Source organism: Rhopilema esculentum, chromosome 6, assembly GCF_057945365.1.
Source record: "Rhopilema esculentum isolate cy_ngs chromosome 6, ASM5794536v1, whole genome shotgun sequence".
In the NCBI taxonomy this organism is placed as follows: Eukaryota; Metazoa; Cnidaria; class Scyphozoa; order Rhizostomeae; family Rhizostomatidae; genus Rhopilema; species Rhopilema esculentum.
Window position 1 is genome coordinate 1,397,736 of NC_142820.1, and position 27,967 is coordinate 1,425,702.

Here is a 27,967-nt window from a genome sequence, read left to right on the forward strand (position 1 = left end):
TATATAAAGAAGTATACATATGCTTTTAAGTTACTCACTAGAAACATCTAATAGCCCACTCTGTAGCTGTTTGTTTTAAAGAATAATTGTTTTAGACTAGAATTTGAGGGTTGTAATTGTTACTAGAGACTTTTATCAATCATAAGAACCTAATATTATTACAGTTTTAAGGATCATTTTGTCGGTAAATTTGTCCAGAGTCTCAGCATATTCGCAAGAGATCTGTAGTTGGGCTTTCATTTGTAAATATTGACTACCACTGTATATTCAAATATTGAGCCACCGAAATCGTAATTTTTTCTCATTTACTTAATGTATTCAAAGGTTTCCTCTTGGTTTGTGGTCTTAAACTGTTTGTCTATGCGGTATTGTGTTTGGATTCCAATAAACGCCCCTTTTTCAATTCAAGACCTACGGCTCAGGTTTTAAAGCGGCGTTTACTGTAGCACAGCGTTTCAACGAGGGAAGAATGTCCCTCAGAGGAAATACTGCGGTATTTACTGCACTTCAAAGACATAAACTCTTTCATCTGTGCTTATTTCATGCAGCTAAATCAAACCAATCTCTGTGTTTATGTATAATTTAGAATAACAGAGATCATCCTTAAATGAGACTTGTTCAAGTTCTTTGGGCCGACTCAGTGTGAAAGAATAATGGATTATCGCTAATTTTGCCTTCACTGATGCCTGTTTGCTACTTTAGACGTATGCATAGCTGAAAATTTATTAAGTGATCGTCAAGAAAATAAGACAGGCTTTGTTGCACCACACTTGTTGCACCATTTTCAAATTGCTGTAACAAATCTGCCCGTCTATGAACTGCGGTGAAATAAGATTTTCAGGGAGGCAAAGAGTTGAGGGAGACAACACTAAGCTGTTAACATACAAATATTAAAATCATTTGGAAAAAAAATGATTTAGATTGGGGATTTAGAAGCGCCTTCAGCTCCTTGGTGGAAAACCGCTGTTCTAGAACGAGGCCATCAACATCCGCAGACAAAACCAAGCATGTGTTTCAAACAGGGAAATAAGCTAGGTGAAGATGGGTTGTTTCCCCACCGAAATTAGACAGCTTATCATATTGGGGCACTGCATGTGAAAGTTGGTAAGTATTTATTGTTAAATGGTTAAAGTTGGACATGTAGTTATTGTTTATTTATTCGCTGTTTTTGGTGTATTCCTTGAGCTTATAAGTTATAATTATGCGTAGCCCGCGTTTCTTAGAGGATTCAATTGCATATTTATGTCATAGTTTTGGAGGGCAGGCTCGGTCTTTCCGCGTCCTATTTGTGGACGAAAATCCACCCTATGGATGATGACATTTTATCTTCTTTTGAGAATTTTGGTTTCCTGGATGTCATAGGTTCAAGGCACGTAATTGTAAACAATACGGGTCGTGCTGGTGTTGTCGAGGGCTCTTTCCGGAGATGACATTTAAGCTGGTATGCGAAATCTGATTGCTAATCCAAGGGGTGTTACTAAAAGCAGAAATATTTTCCAGTTTGCATCCATGCTGCCTTCATATGCTTATGTCCTTTTCAAAGGTCATGGTTATCGTTTCTTGCAGTTTTAATTAAAATATGAGAACTTTCAGCAAATAGATCAGTGGCCCGCAACCTTTCCAGGAAATTGGCAATAGCTATCGCGACACTAGAACAAGAATGATATAGTTTCGTTCTACTGGTTTGGTAAGCCAATTCCTCATGCAGATTACGTCAGTCTACCTTGAAAATAACTTCCTTTTCCATCCTTGTGTCAGTGTGTCGCAAATTTTATTTTTTAATTGATCTTAAGGTCTGGATATCGCCCGGATTGTGTTTTAAACAAGTTCCGTTTCGATATTTTTTAGATCATGTAAGGCTTTATATTCAAGCCCAAATAAAAATTAAATCAATATAAGGTAATTGTGTCACAAGACTGTGTCAATTTTGAAAAAGATTGTTGATGTGTTAGGCCCTTCGCATATTGAAGATTGCCATAAACAGGAACCCACATAGATATTAGCTAAAATACTGCCAACTGATGCCAAAGTAAGGGCAAAGATGTGACTCCACTGCATTCAGAAACATTTTGGCTGACAGTAAACTGCGTAGCTTCAACCTAACAGTCTCCCTTCACTTGACTTTGGAAGCCATAGTCACAGTTTGTAAGCCAAGCAGCAAACCCCTTGAAATTATTAACATGAGATAAAGGATAGTCTTGTATACAATTTTTTGTTGATAATATTGAGACGACAAAATAACAAACATATTGAAGGTGCCCCTTATTGTTATTATGCTGTTGAATATCTCAATATTAGCCAGTGAATATGATCCTGAAACAACAGGCATTAAAATTGGAAATATGGATAGCAGACTTGAAAATAGAAGTCCAGTTTTCATAGGACAGCTATAAGCAGCAATGCCAGAAAATGTCGATTTGTGGCATACCTGAGAATTGGTGTAAACCGAAAGCCCATTTACATCATTCTATTCAAGGTCAAACTGGGCCTCTTGCAGTCTGGCATTTTAGTAGCTTTTGCTGATCTTATAAATGGTTTAAGTGCATTCATAATGCATATCATGAATCTTTGTCAACATAGTTTTCAGTCCTTTCCCTGTTTATATTATGAGTAAGGTGCTTTTGTTATTTTAATGTCATTTCAGACCATCCAGTCTAGGATTATTAGCTTTTATTTTTTGTAATTTATGTTAAAATATTTATTGTATTGTATTGTATGTTGTATATTTTATATAAAATCTGCCAAGTTAACATTTCATCTGAAGCCCAAAACCAAAGTCACAAAAAGCCGCTTCAAAAGGAAGTCAAATGCAAGTAGTGCAATTTGATATAAGCTGCTTGGATAATGTACTAAAAATGATCTGCAAAAAAATTTATTTAAGATTCGGCTTGCTTGATTGTTAGTGTTAGTTTGTTCCACACATTGAGCAGGTCTCTGTTAGTACTTACCTCAAGAACCACAGGTGCAATTCTATGCTTAAACATCAAAGTAATGATTTTTTCAATCTTTGCATAAGGACAGATTTCAATAAACCTAACATTAGTTATGTCTATATTTTATGCATACAAATATTTTTCTGGTTCAGCATTTTTTGTTGATTTTTTTTCAAAATCTGTATACAGTGCTCTATGCAGAGAAAATGAAATAGAATTGCTCATACTTTAGAATAATGTTTTTTATATCCCCTGGATGTCTTTCGGATTTGCTCTGTCAGAACTAGATATTAATAAGGTCTTTGAAAATCTACTTTCATAACCACAAGATTAAATTGGTTTTTATCATTGCAAATTTATTGGTGTCACGTGTAATGTCCATTACAAAATAGTAAGCCTGTAAGCCTGTAGGTTGCCTGTAAGTTTTCATTGCAACTTCACCAATATGTTGATGAATATTTCAATAATAAAAATCCACTTACTCTGTAAACATTGCAGGGTAAAAAGATACATTTTAGTGGCTTTTTGTGAATTAAGTTGTTTTTTAAGGTAATATACAGTACTTAACAGACATTAAACCAAATAGTAACAGGGTCTTTAAATGAAAAGTTACAGAAAATGTTGTATTATAAATGAAATTTTAGATAAAAACCTAACATTAAACAAGGTACCATAATCAATTGATAAAGTGTTGTAATGTCTGTTACATCCAAAAAATGTCTATTTGCTCAAAACACTCAGTTAAATCCGGACATGGAGGATGCATATCAACAATTTTTTCAGAAAAATCAATCTCTGCCCATAAAATGCATTTTGCTACCTTAATATATGTATCAGAATTCAGTACACTTGAGGTGTAATGTCTGCTACATGGAATTGCCTGTAGGTTATAGTAAGCAATTTGTCAGCATGAAAGGAGAAATGGGAAACTGTAATGTTGGTTATCTATTAGATTTAGTGGAAGTTTGGTTAAAAGAAAAGAATGGGATAGATCTCTTTTAAATATGCAGTCAAGTAGCATTAAAGGTAAAACACACAGCAATATGGCAACTGATTTGTTTAGAGGTCTTATTTTGTTAGCCCATCTAGCTGTGTATAATTTGTATGAAGATTTGTAGAAATTGTAGAAAAGTAAATTTTTCTTTGGTTTGGAAAGATTGTTTCTTTCGGTTTGGCATAAATACATACATTTTCAGAAAACAAACATGTTGAGGTGTTTCAAAAGATGATTGTAAATATTTTCTATTTAAATATTAGAAACAAAACCACTGGGTATGGATATGCTCGCAGCAATGCTAGACTTCTTGTGCTTGCACCTTGCACATCTAGTGACCCAACATATCAAGGAATTCATATATTATACTAAAGTGATGTATAATTGGGCATCATTGCTCGCAGCTAAACTGCTTCCACTCACAGGTTGCTGCTAATAATGTGCCATTGGTTGCATTGACCCGTCTGCAAAATCATACATGTTTTCCAACCTGGATTACCTGGAAACCATTTGTTTTTATAGCAATGTTCTTAAACAAAAATGCAAGGTTCTGGTGGTAACAAACAGCTGTTTTGACGAATCAAACCACTGTGGAAAGGAAGAAACAATTAAAAATTCTCTCAAATTGTAGAAAAACTTAATAAAATTGTAAGGAAATCAGGTAATTCTAATCTTCATCATCATAATCTTCGCTGGTCAGGTTGTTTACACATCCATGATCTGGCGTCCCTTCTCCAGCTTCTTATGTTTTGTATTCGGTGATAAGCTTTTCTGAGATATGTTCCTTCTCTTCCATCATCTTGCTATATTTTCAATTGGAATCAAATGCTTATTCAAGTGAATACCTGTTGGGAAAGTGTTACTGTCCATTATCATACAAACTGTCTTGCAGTGCTTTTGCAAGGCAGTGCCCTAACATATCTACAGTGCATGTATTTTACCCTCCCATCCCTGTTACCTTTCATTGTTTCCCTTCCTGCTTTTCTTGTTGCCCTCCACTTTATTAGCAGCCTCACACAATGATTCAATTGTGCGGCAGGCATGTTCGTGTTATTTTTGGAGTAAAAGACTGGGGTAGTTTTTTCCCTTGAATTATACACTGACCATGAAATGAATCATTGCTCAGTTAAGAGCAGTGGCTGACTGGCCCAACAGCCCATAAAATCTGGCAAAAAGGGCCCCATCTTTGCAGAAGAAGGGCCCCATTTTAGGAAAATGAGGCCTTACAATATCCTATTAAGAATGATAAATGTCATGTGTTACATAAAAACTGAAGTTTAATATAACGTCATTGCATGTGGTTATACAAAGGATTGGCTGAAAATTAAAAAAATATATGACTTGTGTAGGTTATGGGAGGCTAACAGGGAATTGGAATTTTTGATATGATTGAATTTTCTGGAATTTTGATTTTTCATAGACCCAGGTTCAGTTTATATGCACAGAATTAGTTGTAGAGTTCACTTTAATATTTTGTCAGTGGTGGTTGTGATTCAGTAGCTAACTTTATTCAAACTCAGCACTGATTATTTATTTTCTCAAGCCAGGGCATTAAGATATTGAAATGGGAATGGTACTTCAACGTTGGACTTCTGCATCTTCTTAAAGATTCTTTTACCAAATAATCTTGTTTTTGCTTGCGCTTGGCTGTTTAATGTAATGCATTCAATATATTCCTCATGGGAGCCATACCCTCTGCAAAGCAAATTAGTGTACTTTCCTTTGTAGTTTGCTATTAGGTCTGACATCTTTAGTTAAGTTTCAGTAGGGATGAGGCTTCCTCACACCTTAGATATTCTTTCAAGCTTATTATCTTTTAAGGTTAGTTATTTTATCATTTTTAACTTTGTTTTCAACAAGAAGGTATCTTGGGCAAAAATTACTGAAATCCAAATAAGACAGAATTTCCATTATTTAATGCTAAATTTCAATTAGAGTACTCTGCACCCATTTGTCATTAATAGCTCAACTTTGCTATTCCTGCTACATATGTTTTGTTGCTTAGAAATTGATCGATTTTGATACAGTGTTCATTTGACCAAGCCCCAATTTTCAGACCACACCTACCTGGGCCCCCTTTAGTTTTCCATAGCCGATTAAAAATTCTTAGCCAGTCCACCACTGGTTGAGGGAGAAGGTTGTATGCACTAGAAGACCAAAATTTTTTCCCCGAGGTTATGATTTGGTGTTTTCTTGCTAATTTCCATTTCTTGTCCTTGAGATGTTTTTTCTGTGCTACTTGATAGCTGGCGTTGTTCACGATATTTCAGTTATTAAAACCATACAAATAAGGAACTGCCCCAAAGCAAAACATTTCAGGCAGAGATCCGTTTGGGGATGGTTGCTAACCTCTGAATGTAAGAGGTCAATGTTGTTGTTTCATTATATCAGCTTAAGTTGCCCATGTCTTTACGTTAAAAAATGCCTGAAACTGTATGCAATGGGTGTCAAAGACCATGCACTAAAAAAAATTATCAGGAGAACATAATAAGTGACTTTGTTTTCTTTTCATGCCAAAAACTAGGTTTGTTTTACTAAAAAGAAATAAGATAGTTCTCCCCAAGGTTCTGAAGCTTAACTGGCAACTTGAACCTCAGCTCTGGCTGTACAGAGACAAAATATTGATAGCTTGCACAAGACCTTGCCATCTAGAGGTGGTGCCAGCTCAAAATATGTAGGGTGGACTGAGGATTAGGGAGCTTGCCCTTAATTTTTTTAGGTGCAATGTCCTCTTAAGTGCTTGAAGCACCCATCCTTCAAAGGTTTTACAAAAGAAACAGTGAAGGAACAATTATTGCTTCATCACCTTCTTTGACAACATATCATATGATCAAGACATGTTCCTATATCCTTCATATCACACTTCATACTGATTTGAAAAAGATTTTTACTCTTCAATCAGACATTAAAGCTCAAAGGTGGCTATTAATTATAAGGTGCAAAGCAAAATCCCACGCTTCCCCCCCCCCCATCATTTTCTCCTCAATTCTGGATAAAAAACCAGTCATTTGAAAAATTGGAGTGGATATGTCCACCTTTGTCCACACTGTGGTGCTGCCCCTGTTGCCATCATCTTTTTTCATTGATATCTTCTTCCTTCTGCCTGATATGTCTTCTTTTATTTTCAATTGGCTGGTTTCAGGTTCCAGGTCTCTGTCGCAAATGCTTTGAGTCTCATAGTTAGTACAAGGAATCTTGCAAGAGGATGTACATCACCTCCTGCACTTTCAATAGGTTTTATGAATTATTACCAAACATTGATCTGCTCTTGAAACAAAACGCCTAGTATTAGAAACAAAACTCGAAGAGAACAACCACCTCGGTCTTGCAAATCTAAAATTACAACTAAAACCTGCGATTCTGCTATCGGGCAGCATTTACTGGAAAACCCAGATTGTGCAAAAAACTATAATGGCGACATGTTTCGGATTATTGAGAAAGCCCGATCGTCGTTCCATCTAGCAGTTTTGGAATCTATCTACATAAGCACGAAAAAACCGCTACTGTGTAGACAAAAGGAGTTCGTTTTCACCTTAGGACTCCATTGGTAACATTCTCAATAGGCAAGCGGCACTTTCTGATTGGCCTATTTCGATCCACAACTGGGTGTATATATTTCCTAGCGTAGAGTTTTCGATCTATGTTCTGACGTTTTAAACTCTGAAGAGTGTCAGACGAAAAGCTTTAGTTTACTAAATGTTTGCTCTTTTCAAAGCCATTTGCAATTCATTGTGTCGATTCACAGCATCTATTATCTATCTGCAAAACTTTTGAATTTTGATGCTTCCAGTTTGCTCGAAAATGCACTTTTTGAAACAATTTTTCAATAACGCAAGCTTTCTTTTCAACAAATATCCACAGGCTGAAAGCTATTTGATGGTTGCTATTTGATCGATTTTCTGGTGTCGTTGTTAAATATCTTAGCTTATGTAACACAATTTTCTTCAGATTGGGACATAATCTCTCAGCTTTTCTTCATTGCATTTCTTTTCATTAAAACTCCTTGCACCCTCTCAATATTTTTATGAAATGGCGCCTAATCTTCGAAGCGATTTATCGTAGATTGTTATACAGTGTCCGCCTTTAATAATGTTGTGCTCTTTTATTTAAATTTTCCTCGTTTGTAAGCTATTTGGCTAGGGCGCCTTGGGCTATTTGGCTAGGGCCCCTATAACGTGAAAATTCATTTTGGCGCCCTTGATACTTGATCGGCAGGTGGGGCAATTGCCCCCCTTGCCCCCCCTCCCAACACGCCACTGTTATCTTCCACTTACTTTGTCTGTGTACCATCTTATTTATACCTTTGTCTTTTTTTAGGTAAGATGTATAATCATAATTGATCTTTGCTTGGCATATTTTTCCCATGTTGCATTTTCATATTCACATGTTAGCATCGCCAATTTTTTATGACGGAAAGGGAAATCTTGAAATCATGTTAGAGGCGTTCATTCTACTATACCTATAACATCTCTCATTTGTCATCCAATTCAATTATTTTTCCCAACAACTTTTCAGTTACTGTATGGAAAGCCAATGAAAGTCAAATTACTATGCTGATAAACGGGCTGGATTCGGAACTCATAAGAATAGAGAATTTATTTTTATTTTTATTTAATGTTGTTTAGAATAACAGCTTTATAATGAATGCAAGCTTGAGATGTTTTTCCATTCAACAACAGCAGCAAATTTAATATAAGTCTTTCAACAGTATCGTTATCCGTGAAATTTTGATCAAACTTCAAGGTGCCACATCACCATCATTTTTTATCGCGCCATTTATTTTGATTTAGATCAATATTTTGTTTCTATCATTACCTACTTTTATATTTTAACTGTTTGGCTTATATATTTAACCCAATAAACGTTATTAAAATTTTCTCGTTGGCACCAAAATTGAATAATTACGAATTGAGTTCCAGGTAGCTACCGTTTTTCTGTCATAATTCAGTAAATTTTCATATTTTGAGTTTTTTTGGTAACATTGAGTATTAAGTAATTCGTTCTTATTTAATAGCTTTGATAAACCTGCATTTGCAGCCTTTTGTTAAATCGAAGATGTTTTATGATTTTCTGACTACCAAGAATATACAACCAAAAAGCTAACTGAATATTAAATTACGTCATGCTTAAAGTATGTTTTCCTCGCAAGGGGTGATCTTCCAAACGAGGCGAGTTCTGTTTTTTTCATGGCGTCATCCAAGCATGCTTGGTGGTTCAAAAGTTCCGCATTCCCGTTAGAACGGGATTTTAGCTTCTCACTTCTGTATTTGCAAACATATGTTTCCATCGCAACAGCCAGCAACGCTTTTCAACCAAAACCCCAAAAGTCAAAGTATATACATTAAAAGTTTTCCGAAAAATAAGTACCATTATCTTAATGCAGGAAGTAGGCTACCTGTCGACCAGACGTTGATTTATTTTATTCCTAGGAGCTGTCTTTGCTGCACATATTAAATGATCTGTTTTTAACCATCTAAAACAGAAACAAAGACGATTTCTAGGCGAAAACAGCCAAATCTATTGGGGGTGATCAGGGACGTATTTAGGGAGGGGGTTGAAGGGTACCAAATTTCGAACTGACAGTAAACCAACAGTAATTTTGTACTAACTTTGTACTAATCTATTGATTACAGAAACTTTACATTATACGGTTCGGTTGTTTCCTTTCTTGCACAATCTTTGCAAACGAACGACTCTTTCCGGGCAAATTATGCAGGCAAGAGATATTCGGTCTTGTATTTTGTTATGCTGTTCTCTGATAATTTTCAGCCCGTGGGTGTTGAATTGCGATTGGTCACTTAGTGGTTTTGAATGTCTATCTAAATTTAGCCCCTATATAAGCTATTACATCACCTAAAATGAAAAGCGGTGATAGCTAGAGATGTTGCAGTGCAAGGTGGACGGTTGTAGAAAGCGCACGCCAATTTTTTCAAGTGTTCAAATGCTGAAAATAGTTTTGGAAGCCAAGCACTGCGAACAAACTGCAAAATCGCTGCAAATGCACTGCAAACTCAAACATTAACGCACTGCAAAATCACGGCAAACGTCAGTACTATTTCACTTCAAATGGGGCCGTTGATGCACTATGGGGTCGAAGAAATTGGTAAGGATTCTACAATGTGTTGATGCTAGAAATGCAATTTTTGTGGCTTTTGCATCGTTTCTTGGAGATCGTATTTTGAAGTTTCTTACTGCGGGTTCATAATATGTAGAATTAGCTTTAGGATAGCATATATGATAAAATATGCTGCATGGTATTTTTGCTCGAATACTTACTAATTTTCACTCATTGTTGTTGTAGTTATTAAAGAAATCGTCCCATTAGAAAATGGTGTAGCCAAGGTGGCAAGATTGGAAAATTGCGTTGTTATTCTTCAGGAAATGTAAGGGAAAAGTCATTACCGGGGGTTTTGAAGATCAGTAGGGGTCTACGGGCTTGCCCCCGATAATGACCACGCATTTTGAAATGCCTGTCAACTATAGGTTAATAAAAATTGATGATGCAGTGAAAACTTAACATTGCTGTTATTGGATTTAGAAAAATTACGCTAACCATCCTTGGTGACGATTTGGTGCTTGCGTGACAGGCTGTTGGAAATTATAGGCGCTGCTAACATCCTTTATTTTCAAACAATTTATTTCGTTTATCTCTGATCATTCACTGCTGGTATCAGTTCTAATATCCCATAATCAGTTCAGTCCAATTCAGTTTTATTTTAAATTCCACTGAATACATACATTTGTTTCAAGTTGATATTAATCCACGTTTACAAAAGTATGAACAATGTACAAGGAAGTTTAATAATCTAAACATTACACAGTAGTATTCCTTCTTGGTGGTGGTTGCAAAGATTCAAAGCTCCTGCGATGTTTTTAATTTTGAGAAAAAGACTTCTTCTCACGCACACATACATCTCCTTACACGATTGAAGCTGGTACGTTCCATCGTCAATACTATTGCCAAAGAATCTTGCAGTAATAGTAATCAGGTCCGGTATTAAATGGTTTCCCGTCGAACCGACTCTGTTTTTCACTGCATCATGTCTTATTGCAGATCTCTTTTTAAAAGAAATAGAAGAAAAGTCTGTACAGAAATACTGTCATACCGACGTTAGCAACACTAACAGCTGCTCACAATACTGGCAAACTTTTCCAGGTAAGATTGATTTGAATACTATTTATACCAGTGAACCGTAAAAAAACGGACCTCATAGAAATGTACCTCATTCTAAACACCAGTTGCCCATTAAAAAATGGCGCTGAGCATTTACCGGTCAATAGACCGTATGCGTAATGCGTCACTTTTGGCCTGCACGCAGCCTCAAACACTTCAAACAAACCTATCTACTTTTCGGGATAGAAGTGTTTGACGCTGCGCGCAGGCTAGTCATTTTACGATAATGCGTAATGCTGTGATAGTTGTAGTAAAAGGCGCCTCACTTTGTTTACGTTTCCTAGATATTTGCCAGTCAATACTTCTTTCAATGGCATTGATGGGTGCCAAAGACCTTCCTAGTTTTTGTTCCGTAATCTGATCTACTTAAACTGCTCCATACAACTGTTAATAAGAGGTGGCCCTGTGCAAAGATAAAAAATGAGTGACAAGCTTCAAGCTGCTGGTGGATTTGAATGCTTCTAAATGATTACATGTTGCGAACTCTTAACTACAATCTGTTGATCAAACTACAAAATTACCGACTTTATCTGCATAAAGATACAAAAATATTTATTTTATTTAGCAAGCATAAAAAGCATCATAGGGCTCTCACCAATAAGTTGCTAGATATCAAATTTCGAATTTTTAGGATTTTTTCAATCTCCACAAATTTGAAAGGGGTTCAGCTAATGGTCATATTTGAATAATTTCAACTTCACAGCAAAGAGGATTATTGGTTGCTGCTTGATCGATCATTCTTTTCCTAATAACCTGGTTTTCAATGATGTTTTATTGAGCATGTTTTTAAGAAATATTTTATGAAACCAAATTGAATTTTTGTTTTTCGCCAGAGGTGAAAACATTACGACATTACAGAACAAATAGTGTTTATATTCAGCCTTCTTGCGGCCTCAGAATCAAAACTTTGAAGACTCTTACAAAATATAGTAACGTGTGTTCTGGGTATGGGAATCGAAATTATTTTGTTGTCAATATCCCAGTCATTAACCATGTGACGTCATTTTTTCCTAGGCCCTGCTGTTCAGTTTGTCCACGAACACGCTACTCCTATCATTTGTTTCTAATCGGCTCCTGAAAACTGATTCCCCGAATTCTAGACAAATATTTTCATTCTAGCCTGTGTCAAATTTCACTTCTAGCCTTCAAGCTTCCATACCGTTTTTCTTCTTGACTTGATCATTACACGCTTATGCGAAGAACAAAACTCTTCTTTTTCTAAAGTCGATTTATGTTTCTAGGCGACAAGGAAAGTCATCATTATGGGGTGAGATGCAGAAAGAGCAAGTTTTATGAGCGACAGCAGAACATCAGCATTGCAGAGACAGTGCCAGTCTTCACGTTACAAAGCAAATTAACCCCGAGTCCATCTATACACTTCTTTTCTCCGACAAACTACAAGGAAAGCGTCGAGTGGTCCATGGATCGTAATGCCAAGACGGAAGATAGTGAGTTCGTTCGGCCGGATGAGAATACGAAGATCCCGAGGAGCAACGTGAACAGCAGCTTTCGGTACATCCCCGAGGACTCGTGCGACAGTGTCATTAGCTTGGAGGATGTTGAGGATGATGATGATGATGACGATTCCTCAGAGGCAATCAAACCATCAAACAGATCGTTTCAAGGCCCTTCACCAGGTACATCTTTGTCTTTTAGATACAAATTAGTTAATCTCTCAAAGAAATAAAGCATTCTACTCAGCCACCGTCGTTGTAGAAAGTTTGCTGTTTTAGTGTTTAAAACGCAATATTCTGTTTCAGTTTTCAATTCATAATTGAAAACGTACACCACAAAATGAGAACATGGCATTCTTTGCAGAGAAGGACTTCAAGCAACCCACCTTAACCGAATTGTTTGACACGCAAGGGCGCTTCATTTACCAGCGTTTAATTTCTTAATCTCTGTTAAATATGAAAGGAGAGGTAATTTTCAAAACCACGAGATTAATTTTCAAAAATGATCCAGTTTTAGATTTATCAGGTCAAATTAGTATTTCTCTTTGTATACTTTGTTACTTTTTATGCATCTCTGGTATGGGTTAGCAGCTTTATTATGTATTGTTTTTGTACAAACCTAAAACCAATTTTTCGTATAGGAAGAGCCGCTAAGCCACAAGAGCCGTCGGCTGTGGAGGAGCTTCAAGCCCTTATGTTGTCTGTGCGAGAAGCAACTACCACTCCGAAGGAGAACCAGGACAAATCCCAGGATGGTAAAAAGAAATGTAAAATTGAATCATCCATGGAGGTCGACTATCAGAAGGAAAAAAGTGCTGTTACTGTTCCAAACTTAGAGATGGTAGAAGAACCAGAGGAGGTATGGATCGGTTATCTGTCTACATCTTAGCATATTCTTTCTTCGGATCTTTGTTTTTGACTGTCTTAGCATTTACAGTATATCCTCAATTTTGCTGTTAGCATAAAACTGATATAAATTCGATCTTCGTATTTAAGCCCACGAAATTCAAGATGTTTATTTCTGCTTTAGTTAATTGTCAAAAACTCGATATGTTGTGTTTTTGTTGCTGTTGTTGTCCTGGGAAATTCTTTCTTACTCTTAAGATGCACCTGATTACGTTCAAAGATGATTATGTTTTCGAAATTACATGGATAAGACATTTCTCATCTTTTTAAGCTCGACTGATCGATAAGACTTTATTCGCCCTGCCGATTGACTTACTTAATAGGATGCTAGAGTCATTTCTCAACTGACACCCACTAGAAATTATTTTTAATATTCATTCTTCAAATATTTATCTAATTGTATATTTATCATTTTCATATATATATATTGAATTTTTATCCTCGGCTTTTTAAAGATGTAATATTAATTATATAGATCACTTGTTAGTGTTGTTGATATTGATCAAATGTTCACAACTTTTCCATCCAAGCCCAAGATAATTATTGCTTATAAAAGGTGAATGTTAGAGGTCCTAGACGGAGGTCTAACTCCGCCTCTTCTTTAACACGCTTTTTGCTTTATTCTTCCTTCCAGACAACAGATCAAAGTTGTTCTTAGAGAAATCTGCCCGTAAAAACCCTAAAAACCAGTCAACGCCCACCACCCCCTCTATTCACAGTTGTTGCGTATGCGCTTTGAAAGCAGGGAAATCGGAGTTAAACATTGGAATAAGGAGTGCATAACCTCAGTACTGTCTATCCGGGACTTTAGGAGCATCATAAAGGGGGATAGAACCAAAACAACATAAAACATAACAAATTGATTGTTCCGAATTATAACCTAGTGCCTGTTGCGCAATTTTGAGTTTACTGAAGCCCAGGGCTCAGAGGCTCTGAAGGATTGATCTAGCCCTTACTACTCATCTTGGTGTTTATCTTGATTCTATGCATGTTGTTATCATTATTTTTAGTCATACCGTGCTCGATATGAAAGCGAAGGATGTCGTGGTCCTATAAGGGGTGTAAGTGAAAATGGATTCCCAACTGTCAGGGTGAGTCTTTATTTTGCAGCCCATTGTGCAGAGTTCTTTGTTGTCTGTCAAACATCTGTGACGTGGCGTGGAACAAAATGCCACAAAAAAGCCATATCGAGTACTTTGACCTCTGTGCATAAGCACCTGTGAGCTACTATTTTAAACCATTGTAGAATTTGCATTGAATTGAAATCTTATCCTTTAAATATTCTTTAACTTTATCCTCCTTTCTTTTCTCCTTTTTTCTCCATTCGAATCTCTCTCGTTTTTCATTGACATCCCTTTTTTGTCAATTTTCTTTTTCCACCTGTCGATTCTTTCCCTATCTTTCTGTCTATTCGCTTCTTTCCTCCCCTTTGTCTTTGTTGCATTTCTGCTGTCAGATTTCCCTTTCTTTGAGGTCCTTCCTTTTTTATCTTTTCCCACTTACTGTTTTTCCTTTCCCTTTTTCCTCTATTTTCTTTTCCTATTTCCTCTCTAATCGTTACCTCGAGGACTTTTTCCAGTGCACTCCCCTTTTTTTCCATCCCTTTTCTTCTTTCTATATACTTCCTCGCCTTTTCCCCCTTTATCTATGTTATATAAATATATACATTCTAATACAATAAATTTTCATCTATACCCAAAGACTCTTCATCACCTATGAAACCCGGTTTTTTCCCAAGAAAACTAGGGACCTTTCTGGCTGCACCTCTTCTCCACTTAATTGTGGTAGGGAACCCCATTATTGACAGATTTTCTTTGCAACCACAGGTAAATGGGTATTCCGGAAGTGTCTTGATGACTGTGTACCTTGTCACTGAATGTGGTGAGCCACATCTACATTCGATAACTGGTCCTGGATCAACAAAGACCATGTGCAAAGAGGTCACCCTTGAAGGAAATGTCTCCGCTATACAGACTTGGATTGGTCCAGAGCAGAACATGACTGCAGTGTGCGTTTATCATTGTAATTCGTTCACCTTACTTGTCACATGCAAAACTATAGTCCTGCTCTATCATCGTATTTCAAAATAGAATTTAAGTATAAAGTTTTGTGACTTCAAAACGTCAGAATTTAAGGACTTAAAAAAACCTTTCTATTAGTCATTCTGAATTCAATAACAACAATTCAAATACATGATAAATCAAAATATTAGGCCAAAATTTTCTAGTGCCTCAATGCTTTCTGTATTTAATCTTGTAATGTTTAAATCACCTAGTCAGCCCGATTTGTGCAGTTTTTCAGTTCGCTTCAGTTTAAAATTTTCCATGTCATAAAGTCAGGCTTCGTTCTGTACTCTGAGAAGCCATCCTTGACTATCCACCCTTTTTAATCTGGCGATGACAGTATCTTGATTTCGCTTACTAAATTTGATGAAATAATTGTTTTCAGTTGGGATTCACTAAGCGTACGTCGAATTCGCAACTGGGATGCAGACAAGAAGCTGCGGGAAAGGGGCGACAACCCAGCCGCCTGGAAGGCGAAGAAGAAAGAGGCCCGGCTTATGTTCCAATGTAACGTACCGCAAACCACGGACCGGCCTGGTTACATACTGACTTGCCAGTCAAGACCATTTATGTGCAGTGAGTTGGTTTTGTATTCATTTATCTTAAGAATTGTAGTAAAGGTCGTATCTTCTTGATCGACTTTGTAAGATTTTGTAGGATATTGACTTAATCAATTCCTGATTAAGTATCGTTGGTCATAGACTGCCGTATTAGTTTTGAGGCTTGGAGCTTCAGGGAAAGGTTTTTCAATTTACACCGCCAAGATCTGTTGCTAGGGTATATTAGACAATTCAGATTGAAAATGGCTTTGAAAAAAGCAAACATTTTACAACATATTGGTTAAAAACTTTTTCGTCTGACATTCCTCAGAGCATGAAACGTCAGAATAAGTTCTGTACCGCCGAAAAACTGTTCACAATTCAGATTGCTTTCTGTTTTAAGCAACACACTCTCTTATAGCTGCCAATGCCTTAATGAATTTTGCTTTCTGCAATTTTTATTTGCTTTTTATTTTTATAAGCTTACAGCTTACCTGCTGTTTAAAAAGTCTCGAAACGGTGCTAAAAATTGCCCTGGAATTTTGCTGAAATGCTCGTTTCGTTACAGTTGTGTTTTCGCAAACCCCAAATGAAAGTTCTGGTAGTGCATTTCCGTGAAATAAATTATAATATATTGCATTTTTCGGCATGTTAATTCTTTGTTGCTTTATGCGTCTTTTCACAATATTTGATGTCGATCGATCATGTAGAAATTTTCGAGTTTTCCAGACTTTGTGCAATAGAAACACGGTAACAATATCATCAGTTTTCACTATTTCAATCGTTCACTCATCTTTTCTGCAAATCGAAAATGGCGGTAACGAAACGTCAACCCGTCTTGTCTGCAACAACAGTAACTAAAGGCTGCCAATTGTCAAGCCGTAAATTATGAAATGCTCATGCAATTAATAACAATGTAGTATCAACAAGAGATTGCACATTGAACACGTGACAGGTACAGCCGCTGGAATCCCCTCTCAGATATGAGGATTGACTCTGTTTTCCATTATATAGATACCAAAACCATATGAAGACCACCTAAGGAAGCGAGTAGAAGAATGATGACGTCATAAACCCATTTTAGAACTTTTTGAATTCGTCTCATGAGTTACATGTTACACTTTTAAGCTTGGTGGAATACATGTTTCCTGAGACATGGCCAGTGAAAGACCCAGTTTTGTTAATGGACCCGTGTTGTTTTTGCTTAGTTCACAAGTTTTATGGAATTATTGAAATGGTTTAAAAACCTGTACCCATTTGGGCATATCTCTGCTAATTTGTATCCCATTAAACCCACTTTGCACATTTAGATGCATTCCTTTGCTTTCTTAAAGGCTATGGAGTCAAAGTTCGAAAATTCTAAAAATAGATTTCACGTTTGCATCACTTTGATGCTCTATAATTCTATAATGATTATAATGATTGCGATTGTGAGCATGATTATAATGATCCTTATGATCATATTGACGCTTGCGATCCTCGACAGCTGCCCCGTCTGGTAACCCCGAAATATGGTGGATTAGCGAAAACGAGAGTACTCCAAATGGCGGAAAAGAGATTGCAATCATTGGGAAAAAATTTTCAACTGGTTTTCGTGTTCGGTTTTACGGAACCGATTCTGGTGGTATGTTTTCCAATATTCTATCTTTAATTAGATTCATGTGTATATTATTCTAAAAAACCATCGAGTAAAATTCAATTCTCATCAAGACTCTTGTAGGTCAAAAAACTTGCTAAATAGTATTGCTGAAGGAGTTAGATCTCATCTTGAAGATCTATTTTAGGGGCGTATCAAAAATTGCTGCCAAAACCATTGCTGCTAGAAATTATAAGAGTTTTATATAATTGTACATGATGTAGGGTGGTTGGAAATTTGAATGCAGCGGAATCCCGATTTAACAAACCCGAAGGGCGATCGCCCTGTCAAAAAAGGACAAAACCTAAAGGACCTCAGGGACATATTAGAGAACACTGAATTGACGAAAATTTTGAACTCTTCGCCTGTCTAAATGTAATGTTAAGGATTTTAACAAAGTATTTGCTGAGATTAAGTTCAGCATCAATGTTGATGATTCAACATTAAAGGCACTTGGTCCCGTCAGACAACCGTTCAAAGTTAATCGGATTTGCAGTGCGTTAATGATCAGGAAAACATTGAGAATTAACCGATTGGTTGCAAAACGAATTAGCCTATTGGTCTATTGTTCAACCAGTGGGAAATTTCAATTGTCCAGCGAAATGCGTCAGGACACAGCGCCTTTAAGTCAATATGGTTCCATTAAAGTTTTCAAAAATTTGCAGGCCTCCATTCGAGGAAATGTACTTTTCCCTTAATTTTTTTCACTCTTCGTTATGTCTTTTGGGACTGTGACATGTTCTGGCGAGGGCGGTTACCGTCCTGCGCAAACTGGAAAAGGCATGCTTGTTGTATTGTCACTTTCTTATCATAACCCTATATTTCTCCAATTACTAATATTGTTTGGCTTTTCCCTTGAAGGCTTGTGGGAGGCATATGCCGATGTGGATAAATCGAAAAGTCACCAGGTGAGCCTAACCTCTAGCTTTGCTAATTATTTCAGCTCGAACAAACCTCATGACATAGCTAACTGACGAAATCTGTCTATAAAATACGAATTTTGAAATAATCTGAAATCTTAACAATTTGACTTATTTGTCTAAAGAGGAAACCCTTTTTTCCAAAAGTCATTTTTGTGGTCTAGAGTATGCGTGGTGTTTTCCCAAGACAACACACATTTACCTTGCAGAGAACTCACTATGACATTTTGATCGCAAATCAAATTTTCTGTAAACTGCCTCGTGTTATAAGCAAATTAAATTTCTTCGTCTTCATTTTGTGAATTTTATTATTTCGACGATGCTTAATGCAGTTTCTAAGTCTGTTTATTAAATATCCAAGCCTATCAAAGCCAAAGCATGTCTTAGTGGATTAAGCCTTTCTGCAGGATAAGAAGAAGTAAAATCAGCTTCAATTAGTCAATGCACTGAAATCTTATCAATGTTTCTAATTTTCCACTTATTTAGACAAGGTTATTTTATTTATTGCTTCTCCAACTTGAACTTTTACTCAAGGCGTATTTCCGATGACAGTTTGCCAAAGATCACCTATCTGATTCCACTGATTTAAATGATTAAATTTCTGTTAACCAATTCATGCTTTCTGTTGCACAGTAGTTTGGTCAGATTTGATAAACAGCTGAACTTTCTCATTTAATTTCTTGTCTCTCCTTGATCCTGATTCTCTCCATATCGATGAACTGTAAATCCATTTCCTGTGGAAACGCTGTGTTGAAATTGTAGGCTACAGACCATAATTATCACATCCCTTATAAAACGCTTTGACTCGATGAGAAATTAAAACTAAATTGTCCCGCCTCTGGTGACTAATATACTTAGAAATTATTCATTATACAATTACCTTGGTTGTATTTGTTGTCAATAGTAAAAACCTATTTGCGATTATTAATTTTTCTTCGATTTACGGAGCAGATGCTTTCCTATTGAACAGAGGCAACCAAATCGTGATTCGACGAGGAAGACATACTCCTATTTTTTACAGTATCTCAATCGAAATCTTGTGCTCTTAGTTATAAAGCTAACTCCACTTGGACCTATTGTTGGTTTTTGAATCTTGCACTTAAAAATTCTTCAGTTCGGAACCTTGGTTACTTCCTGTCTTCATGAACATTTTTCCTTTCGTTACATTTTCAAATATTTTTGAAGAGTAGCCCTTCAGCAATCCTGATTTTAAAAGGACCCTCCATTTTAAGTAAATACAAATTTGATAGCTAGTAATAAGAAATAAGTAACGACATCAATTACAGTCAAAAACAGAAATACTTAATAAATAATTACAACCTAAAGTACACTAGAAGTCCAAGTCCAAATCTTATTGCTAATTTTTTCTTTTTATGAAAGCATTAAAAGAAATTTATTCAAGTTCTCTGTTTTGCTTCTATTGAAAAGCTTTTCCATGCCTTGCATCTCGAAACCAGAATTTCTTAGCTCATTATTAAAGTTTTTAGGCAGCTCCAAACCGCTAATACCATTCAGAACCTAGTATGTGGAGTGTGGTAATTTAATCCTAAACTGACAAGTTGCACTCAGTGCCGCGTCTTAGAGATGTTTAAACATTTTATTTACAGGTGTTGCATATATTATCATATTTTTGTTTTATTCTCAAAGGGTGCCATCGTTTTGAAAGTCCCCCAGTACAAGACTTTGGACATCGACAGGAAAATTGAAGTTTTGGTTGAAGTTCGTGTTGGACCAGAAAAGGATAAAAGATGCAGTGAGTCGATCGCCTTTTCATACAAACCAGATTCAAATGCTGAAGCAAAGAGAAGTGAACCCTGCTCATACTGCAATTCTGTTAAAAATGCTCTTTCCCATTTGTTTGGGAAGGATTCGAAAGCATCAGATCTAGCACAAGAAAGTGACTTGGCATTTGAACCTGAGAAAAAAAGACCCCCTGCAAAAATAGAAGATTCGCCTAATCGTCTGCAGTCACCAAAGGAACAACTAAACCAAAACGAAAGAGCGGGAAATCTAGATAAGGATATTCAAATGTCAGATATATCAAAGCAAGAACATGAGCGGCAGCGGAAAGATTTAGAGAAGGGCGAAGGCTATTTCCAAGAAGTCAAGGAAAAGTCATCAAATGTTGCACACTCAAGATTGTTTCAAAATCAAATTGGACAGAATGTGTCAGACTCTGCTCTTGTCCATTTGCTTCTTCAAAGCCAAACTGCCGGCGCGAATGTGCCACTGATCCATGGGACTGTGCCATCAACCATTAATAGTGTCATATCACTAGTCTCTGCTGTTCCTTCCGGGACAATTTCCATACCCTCTCAGGCAACTGCACCTGTAGCTGTGCCGCAGCTGATCGGCTCAACGCAGACGAAATTGCATACAGGCCTCTCTGTGCTTGCGACACCTCAAAATGTAACATTGCTGCCAAATAGTATGCCAAACGTCCCTGAACGGCCAGTCCGAGTCTGCGTTTTAAACAGCCAGTCGGCAGCTGCAACATATGGCCTCAGTAATGTATTCACGTCGGCGAGGATCATCTCCTCCAGTGGAGCTTCTCATAACATCCCAGCGCACTTGCAAGTAAGTGGTATTACGGCCCCAATCAACATGAATGTCACGACTTCCTTTAGCGGAGCCAAAAGCCAAGAATACATTGTCATCCCTGGCATGACATTAGTGGATGGGGCAGGGCTTTCATCCCTCAAAAATGATGTGAACGAAAGCAAAGCTGTTAGGGCTGCAAGCGTGAGCTGCTTTCAGCCTCAAATAGGCAGTTCCTGGAGCCTGTCAGAGAAACCACAAATGTCCACTACGTCGGTTCAGCCGATGACCACCGTTCGATCGCAGCCTGGTTTGATCAACCAAAACTCGGTACTCGCACAGGGGTCGGTCACCTCAAACGCTGTCTTTCTACTGTCCCAAAGACCTGTCGCGTCAGCTTCTATTAATCTTCCAGCTTCTGTTGCTTTTTCTGGGAATGCATCGAATATTCTTCAAACCCAGTTTCAAAATAATAATATCCAGCAACAAAAAGAACAACTCTCTACAACAGCCCAGAATGCTTTTGCTAGTAACTACTCAATTGCCAACAGTACGACAATGCCTGGCATGCAAACTAGCTTGCCAGCGCGTACTATATCTGCTTTGAATACCATGTCTCAACCAATGTTTGTGCAGAATGTTATGTCTGACGGTCTGATAACTCCTAGCTCATCTGTTATGGAAAGCCCTAGTGTTGCTGTAAACGTCTTAGGCCCAGTAAGTGCTTATCAAAGCGCAGCCCCTACAAACAATGTGTTTCAAGCTTTGGCAAGTAACGTTACTGTTGCCATGCCTCTTTCTCAGAACTCCTGGCCACAGTCCACCAACCCGCCTGCATACAATCAAGCATTTTCAAGCCCATCAACAAAAGTCGACCAGGCCTTTGATAATCAACTACCGTCTACGTTTCAAACCCCAACCAATCAGCAACAGTTTAGCCCTATGCTAAGTAATGCAACAGTCCAAGCCTTGTTAGCTAGCCAGCCTTTATTGCAGAAAACAGAACAACCGTATAATGCTCTTCCTATTAGCCAGGAGGTGAGTTTTCAAGATGTTACAGGATTCACATCATGTGTCTCATCTTCTCTACCAAACACTAGCATGCAAGTGACTCCAAGTTTTAGCGATAATCCCGGACCAACAAGCGGACAGATAATTGGAGAGCAAATCCAAGAAAAGGAGAGTATCTTGGCTCATGATTTAAATCGTTTGTCGGTGGTAGGCAGCCTCGCACAATCAAACGCTTTCTCGTCAGAGCCTAGAAATATTCCAAGAAGCATGACACATTTCAACCCAGGTTTAAGTGGTGTATCGCCATCTCTGAGTGATCCTCAGCCAATGTCTTTGACAGACGACAGTCTTACAGAGGTAATTGCAGACTTCATGAAACAGCCTCCTGCGAATGAGATGGATAAGCCTGCAATTGGCGCCGAGCACCAACATCAGCAGCTGGTCAATTCATTTTTAGTTCCTCAATTGCGAAACGCCGAAAAGCAGAACGAGACTTCTAGCCAATTTATTCCGTATTCTCAGGAAGAAGCAATGAACACAGTAAATAAGTATATTGTTGGCGAGGACGCAATGTTTAGTGGGCCTGATCTAAGTAAAAGCGCCAATTCAAGTGTATGGACAGATGGGATTCAGTCCATTGTAACACCACAAACCTCTGCGATGTCGCTTGCCAGTTCATCTGCAATTAACACTTCGATGTGGAACCAGCCGAGTCACATGGTGCAGAGTCAGTCAGATATTCAAGGAAGAAAAAGTGACAGTATCGTAATAGATGGAGACAAGCTTCAAAAGTCGGGTTTTGTTTCGGATTATGTTGATGAAGAAGGAACCATGCGTTCAGCTGTGTATGAGAGCGTTGGAAGCAATCCATACACGGCTGTTGATAAATCCTCGCAACAGCAAACGAACATACATCTGCAAGAGGCATTGGCAGCTAAAATGACACAAATGCCGAATTCAACGGAGCAGCAAGCTGCATCAGTGTTGCCTGCAGCCCAATACGGCCATGTTCAGAACCAAAGTACTGTTGACTTGGGTGTGATATCATCAGGCCAGGAGGCTTACTATGAGAATCAAAATTTCAGCAACATAAACAGTATGGCGGCCTCACAGCACTACCCATTGCATGACAGTACATCAGGTAGCGCAGAGGGCAAGTTGCAACTGCAAACACAATCAGATACACCAAATTTTAATCACCAGCCACCGGTAAATGAACCTCAAAACCTGCTGTCGCAAAACAAATGTGAGAGCCTGTCCCGCGTTAATGCTCCGATGATTTTAGAGAGTCATGCAACACCTGGAAGTGCTTCAGAGCTGGAACAGGCGAAACTAGGTGAGTTTGTGTTTATTTTCGCTCTTGACATCGGTTAGTGCAAGGATGAAGGGACAGGGTGTAATCATTTAATGACAAAATCTGGAGATAATCTGTGGCATATGAAAAGCAATTTTACAATGGGAGCAAGAAAAGAGCCTTGTAGTCTACTAGTTTCAGTCTATTACAGTAACAAATCAAACCCATTTCAAAAAAAATATTTTATTGTTTTGAAAGATGACCGTTTTTAACCTTAGGGTTTACGAATCAGACCAACGATTTGATAAATACTTTTTGGATTAATTGACGACTACTCGAAAATTTGTTTATTTGTTTAGCCGAGTTTTTTGTTTCTCTTCACCCGTTACAAGATTTTGTGTTGTCTAAAGATTGCATTCAGTTCCAGTTTCAGTTATCATGTTTTACTACCCCTCTAATTTTCCTTAGTTGAAGGGATTTTCCTTTACCGCTTATGCACGACATGGACACAATTAGAGTACCATCCTTACGCTAAATTGCAGCAATCTTTTAAGTCGTTTAATTAACTTGCGGTTGTTTTTTCGGAGGCTTTTTACTGGTTTTTTGGGAAGAACACGTTTTTTAATTTCCAGTTGTTATTAAGAAAACAAGAGTTAAAACGATTTGTTACCAAAGTAGCTTCTTAACTTAGCGTTGTTTTCTTCCAATACCAAGGAAACCACCACTTTTGTTTTTCAGTTTGCATCTGTTGTGAATTGGTCCAATTTCAGACGCTCTGTTTTGTTAGACCACTCTCAGCATCGTTCTTCGGTTGATTTTGTCTTTCTCAATAAAATTGTTTTTAAATCTCGAACCATATACACCCCTGAGTTTTCCCTTTGCTTCCTTTGAATCGGTAATCATGAACACCTTTGAACACAGTTGCGCTTTACCTGGACTATTCTAAGACAATGTCATATCTTTTTTTCCTTCATTTTCAACAGAGCTCATAAGGGACACAGGCCTATTGGTGGCAGAAGGAACCCTGAATCAGAGAGAGGCTGAGGTATGATACAAAAGCAACAATATTCTTTATGATTTTACTAGTTGTGCAAATATAGGCTTCCAATTTGAGTTGAACCTTTCGTTACAATGAAGTCTTTCACCTTTCTTTCGCTTTTATCGATTCTGAACTCTACCTTTTTTGTTATTTAGAGTCTCTATGCATCTGTTCAGCGAAATGACAGCTTGTTATTGGAGATGTATCGTACGAGCAAAAAGGACAGTGAGAGTCGCGCAAATGTGGTTGAAATTCTAAAGCACTGGGTGAATCAATTCGTCTAGCTTCTGCACTCAGGATGAATCTCACCTCGTGCCACGTAACGCAAGCTACCGAGTCAGCCATCAGAGTAGGATGCTGCTAGAAGTATTCTAATTGAATTTATTTGCTGTTTTGAATAGCTAGTCGAATTCAGCTAATACTTAACTATTGATACATGACTCTTATTGGCAAAATCTAACTGGCGCTGATAAATTTGTAATGGTTCCTTTGAGCGGTTATTTGGTAAGCTGAATACCATTTTCGTGATCGCGGCTCGACCTTGCATTTGGCTTCCTAGATTAGGCCTATACTGGGCGTTGCAGCTGCTGCCGTATTCATGTTAGCCTCGCTTTCGCAAACGCTCATTTTATGCTTCGGCTTCTTGTTAATGACGTTTTGTTCCTTTGTGTTCATTGAACTGGCCAATGTATTCCCTATTGGTTACAGGAGCTTTTGAATAACAGCGAGCAGCGAACGAAACTTTTTTGTATCGGCATATGGTACTTTGCTATCAGTTTAGTTACAGCTTGCGCATAAACAATCTTACGTTCATAGCTTAAATTCCGTGTTTATTTGTTGCTGTAATCGTTTTGTGGAAATCACAGTATTTCGTTTATATTTTTTCATTAACGCACTTGAATAAGATTTTTGTTACGATTTTCCGATACTTTACACCCCATTTATTGTTTTCAGTGCTTTCTCAAAAGAGCTCTTTTTGTAACCCAATGCCCTTAAGTGTTTCCCGCCAGCATACACGTACTATCTGCAATCTATTGGTATTAATCCCTTACCTTTTAAATGGTGGCTTTCCTTTAATATCTGCTGTTGTCCTGTCCTATTTACCTGTCTGTTGACTCGCCTCCATTGCATCAAAGATTCTAAACCCCGCATCTACAAGTCAATGTCAAGCTTCTGCTCTGTCAATTGTGCTTAAGGAGTAAAATTGTTAACAACAGAATTTTCAATAATTAAAGTTTGATGCTTATATTTCTATTGATTATTGAAAATATCCAAAAATTTCCTGAAACCTTAAGAATTTGGACAAAATTTATAGTGTTCGTTGTACGTTTTTGTATCTTTTGATTAGGGCTAGCCTTTTTCGGCCAATCTTCTTACTCTGTCTGTGATTTACACTCTTTTTCAAGTGGATATTTGTGAAAGGTTAAGCAGATTTTCCATTTTTTAAACTGAGAAGGCAAATGCAATTTCAGTTTCATTCCAAAACATCATAAAGACATTTTAAAGGTCAAAGTAGTTTGCAAAAATCATTTAGTAGTCATACAGGCCCATACAGCAAGTGACAATCATTGTAATAGTCCCATAATATGAAATGAATATTCTCTGTCAACATGATATAATTAAATAATATGATGTAGATGGTTTACCCTGTCACTATATATCGACCTCTCTTAAAACCTATTTGATAAACGCACGAAATTTCAGATCAAACAGGATTTTGTTTATTTATTTAATTTGTAGTTCTACAAAGCATATTTGTATTCGTTTGACGTTGCATCTTCATTTTAATGTTCATGTGTAGCATATTTCTATGTTTTGAATGTTTTTAGTGGACAAGTGCGTGAATGATACCTCTTTGTTTACGCAGGCAAAGTAACTTTTACCCTGTGGGTAGAGGTGTCCCCAGTACTTAGCTCTGTACTCTTGATCAGCCCCCGCCCCCGCCCCCCCTCCTACAATTCAATACAGTATCGTCTTGAAATGGAGGCAGGTTGGATTATTACACTGTCCGCCTCGATATTTCAGAGGTTGCTTATGTCTTGGGGATTTAGTAAAAGTTGTCCAATAGTTAAAACGATCGATGTAGTTTGATCAATTGATCAGCTTGCTTTGATTGAATGATATCCGTGTGCTATGATCGATAGATCATGGTGCTTTGACCGACAGATCAGTATGCTTTCAACGAATGTCCCGATTCCATTTAGCGACCTCTAGGCATTCTGGGCTAGATTTCTGCGACCTTTATTATCATATGTGTCCCTTGCCCCTATTTTTGTAACCAGAGTGACAATTATAACATATCCAGTCAAACGTCCTTGCGTAATTGTAGGCGATATTCGAGACCATTTGCTTGTCTACAAGTAATTGTGACCTTGTTTATAATTGTTTATCTTTAAAAGATGATAGCAACATTTCACGTAGAGAATGCTATAAAACTTAAAGTATTGAAGCAAGAGTGCTATTCAGATCAAAAATAACAATGAAAGATGTTGTTAGATCAGAGTTTCTCATAGTCCTTTCCTTAAATCTTGAGGATGGCATTCAAGCAATATCCCGGTTAACCCCGGATCGAATCCAAAATGAACTGCACCGGTTTCATATGCAGACTTTTTGAGAAAATTACATGATTTCTATCAAGACTAACGCAATTGACATGGCTACATATTGTATTCAGCTTTGAATAGTATGAATCATGAAATCGTGTAGATATGGAAAAACGTTATTTTACTTGCAACTGTTTCAATTGGAAACCTGTCAAAGATTTATTTGCCATGTTTTCAAAAGGTCGGTGTTCTAATGAAAATGTTGAATTCAATATGTCTGCTCTATTGGGAATTCAACGAATAAATCTATTTATATGCTGGCAAACTGTAGATTCAATTATGTGTTTGCATTTGCATCCACCTTGTTGAGGTCGAAGACATTATTGGCCTAAAAAGCGATTGTACAACAACACAGTCGAAATCCTAAAACATTAAAAAGCCATTAATTGTTGTCCACCATTTTTTCCTTGAGAACTGTGGAGTTTTGTTAGAAATTCTTCCGCAAATTGGTAATCTAGGAGAGAGACAAGCGAAGGCATGGCGCAAGGACTTGTCATAGGGCCACCAATATTTAGCCAATACAGGTTGACACATTTTTGGAAGTTTCCTGTTGTGTCTGATATTATTGCAATTCGCTGAGGCAAGGTTTTTGTTATCACAGAGGACCAAGGTGACCTCAAGAAATTACAGGAGCACTTTATGTTAAATGGCATGTGTCGTGGACCTGTTTGGCTAATGCAATACAATTATCTTTTTTAAGTACCACGAAACAATGGAATTCCACTCCAAATGCAACAAATATTAGTCAACTACTAACGCGACATTTGCTCTTTAACATAATATTTATGTCGACACATTTGGGAGTACGTGTTGCAAAACCTATATATTTCTTTCCTTTAAAGCTTCCAATAGCATCAAATCTA

General features: G+C 37.4%; 1 protein-coding gene across 1 annotated transcript; it reads left to right on the plus strand.

Annotated features, from left to right (window-relative positions):
- Positions 1-1,695: 1,695 nt before the first annotated feature.
- LOC135686931 (uncharacterized) lies at positions 1,696-26,314 on the plus strand. The gene is made up of 12 exons (XM_089108938.1): positions 1,696-10,030; positions 10,982-11,083; positions 12,343-12,738; positions 13,197-13,414; positions 14,472-14,552; positions 15,288-15,469; positions 15,910-16,100; positions 17,550-17,687; positions 18,561-18,607; positions 20,267-23,504; positions 24,446-24,507; positions 24,657-26,314. The coding sequence occupies exons 1-12, from the start codon at positions 9,994-9,996 to the stop codon at positions 24,783-24,785; spliced, it is 4,821 nt and encodes a 1,606-aa protein (XP_088965064.1). The 5' UTR covers positions 1,696-9,993; the 3' UTR covers positions 24,786-26,314.
- The last annotated feature ends 1,653 nt before the right edge of the window (positions 26,315-27,967 follow it).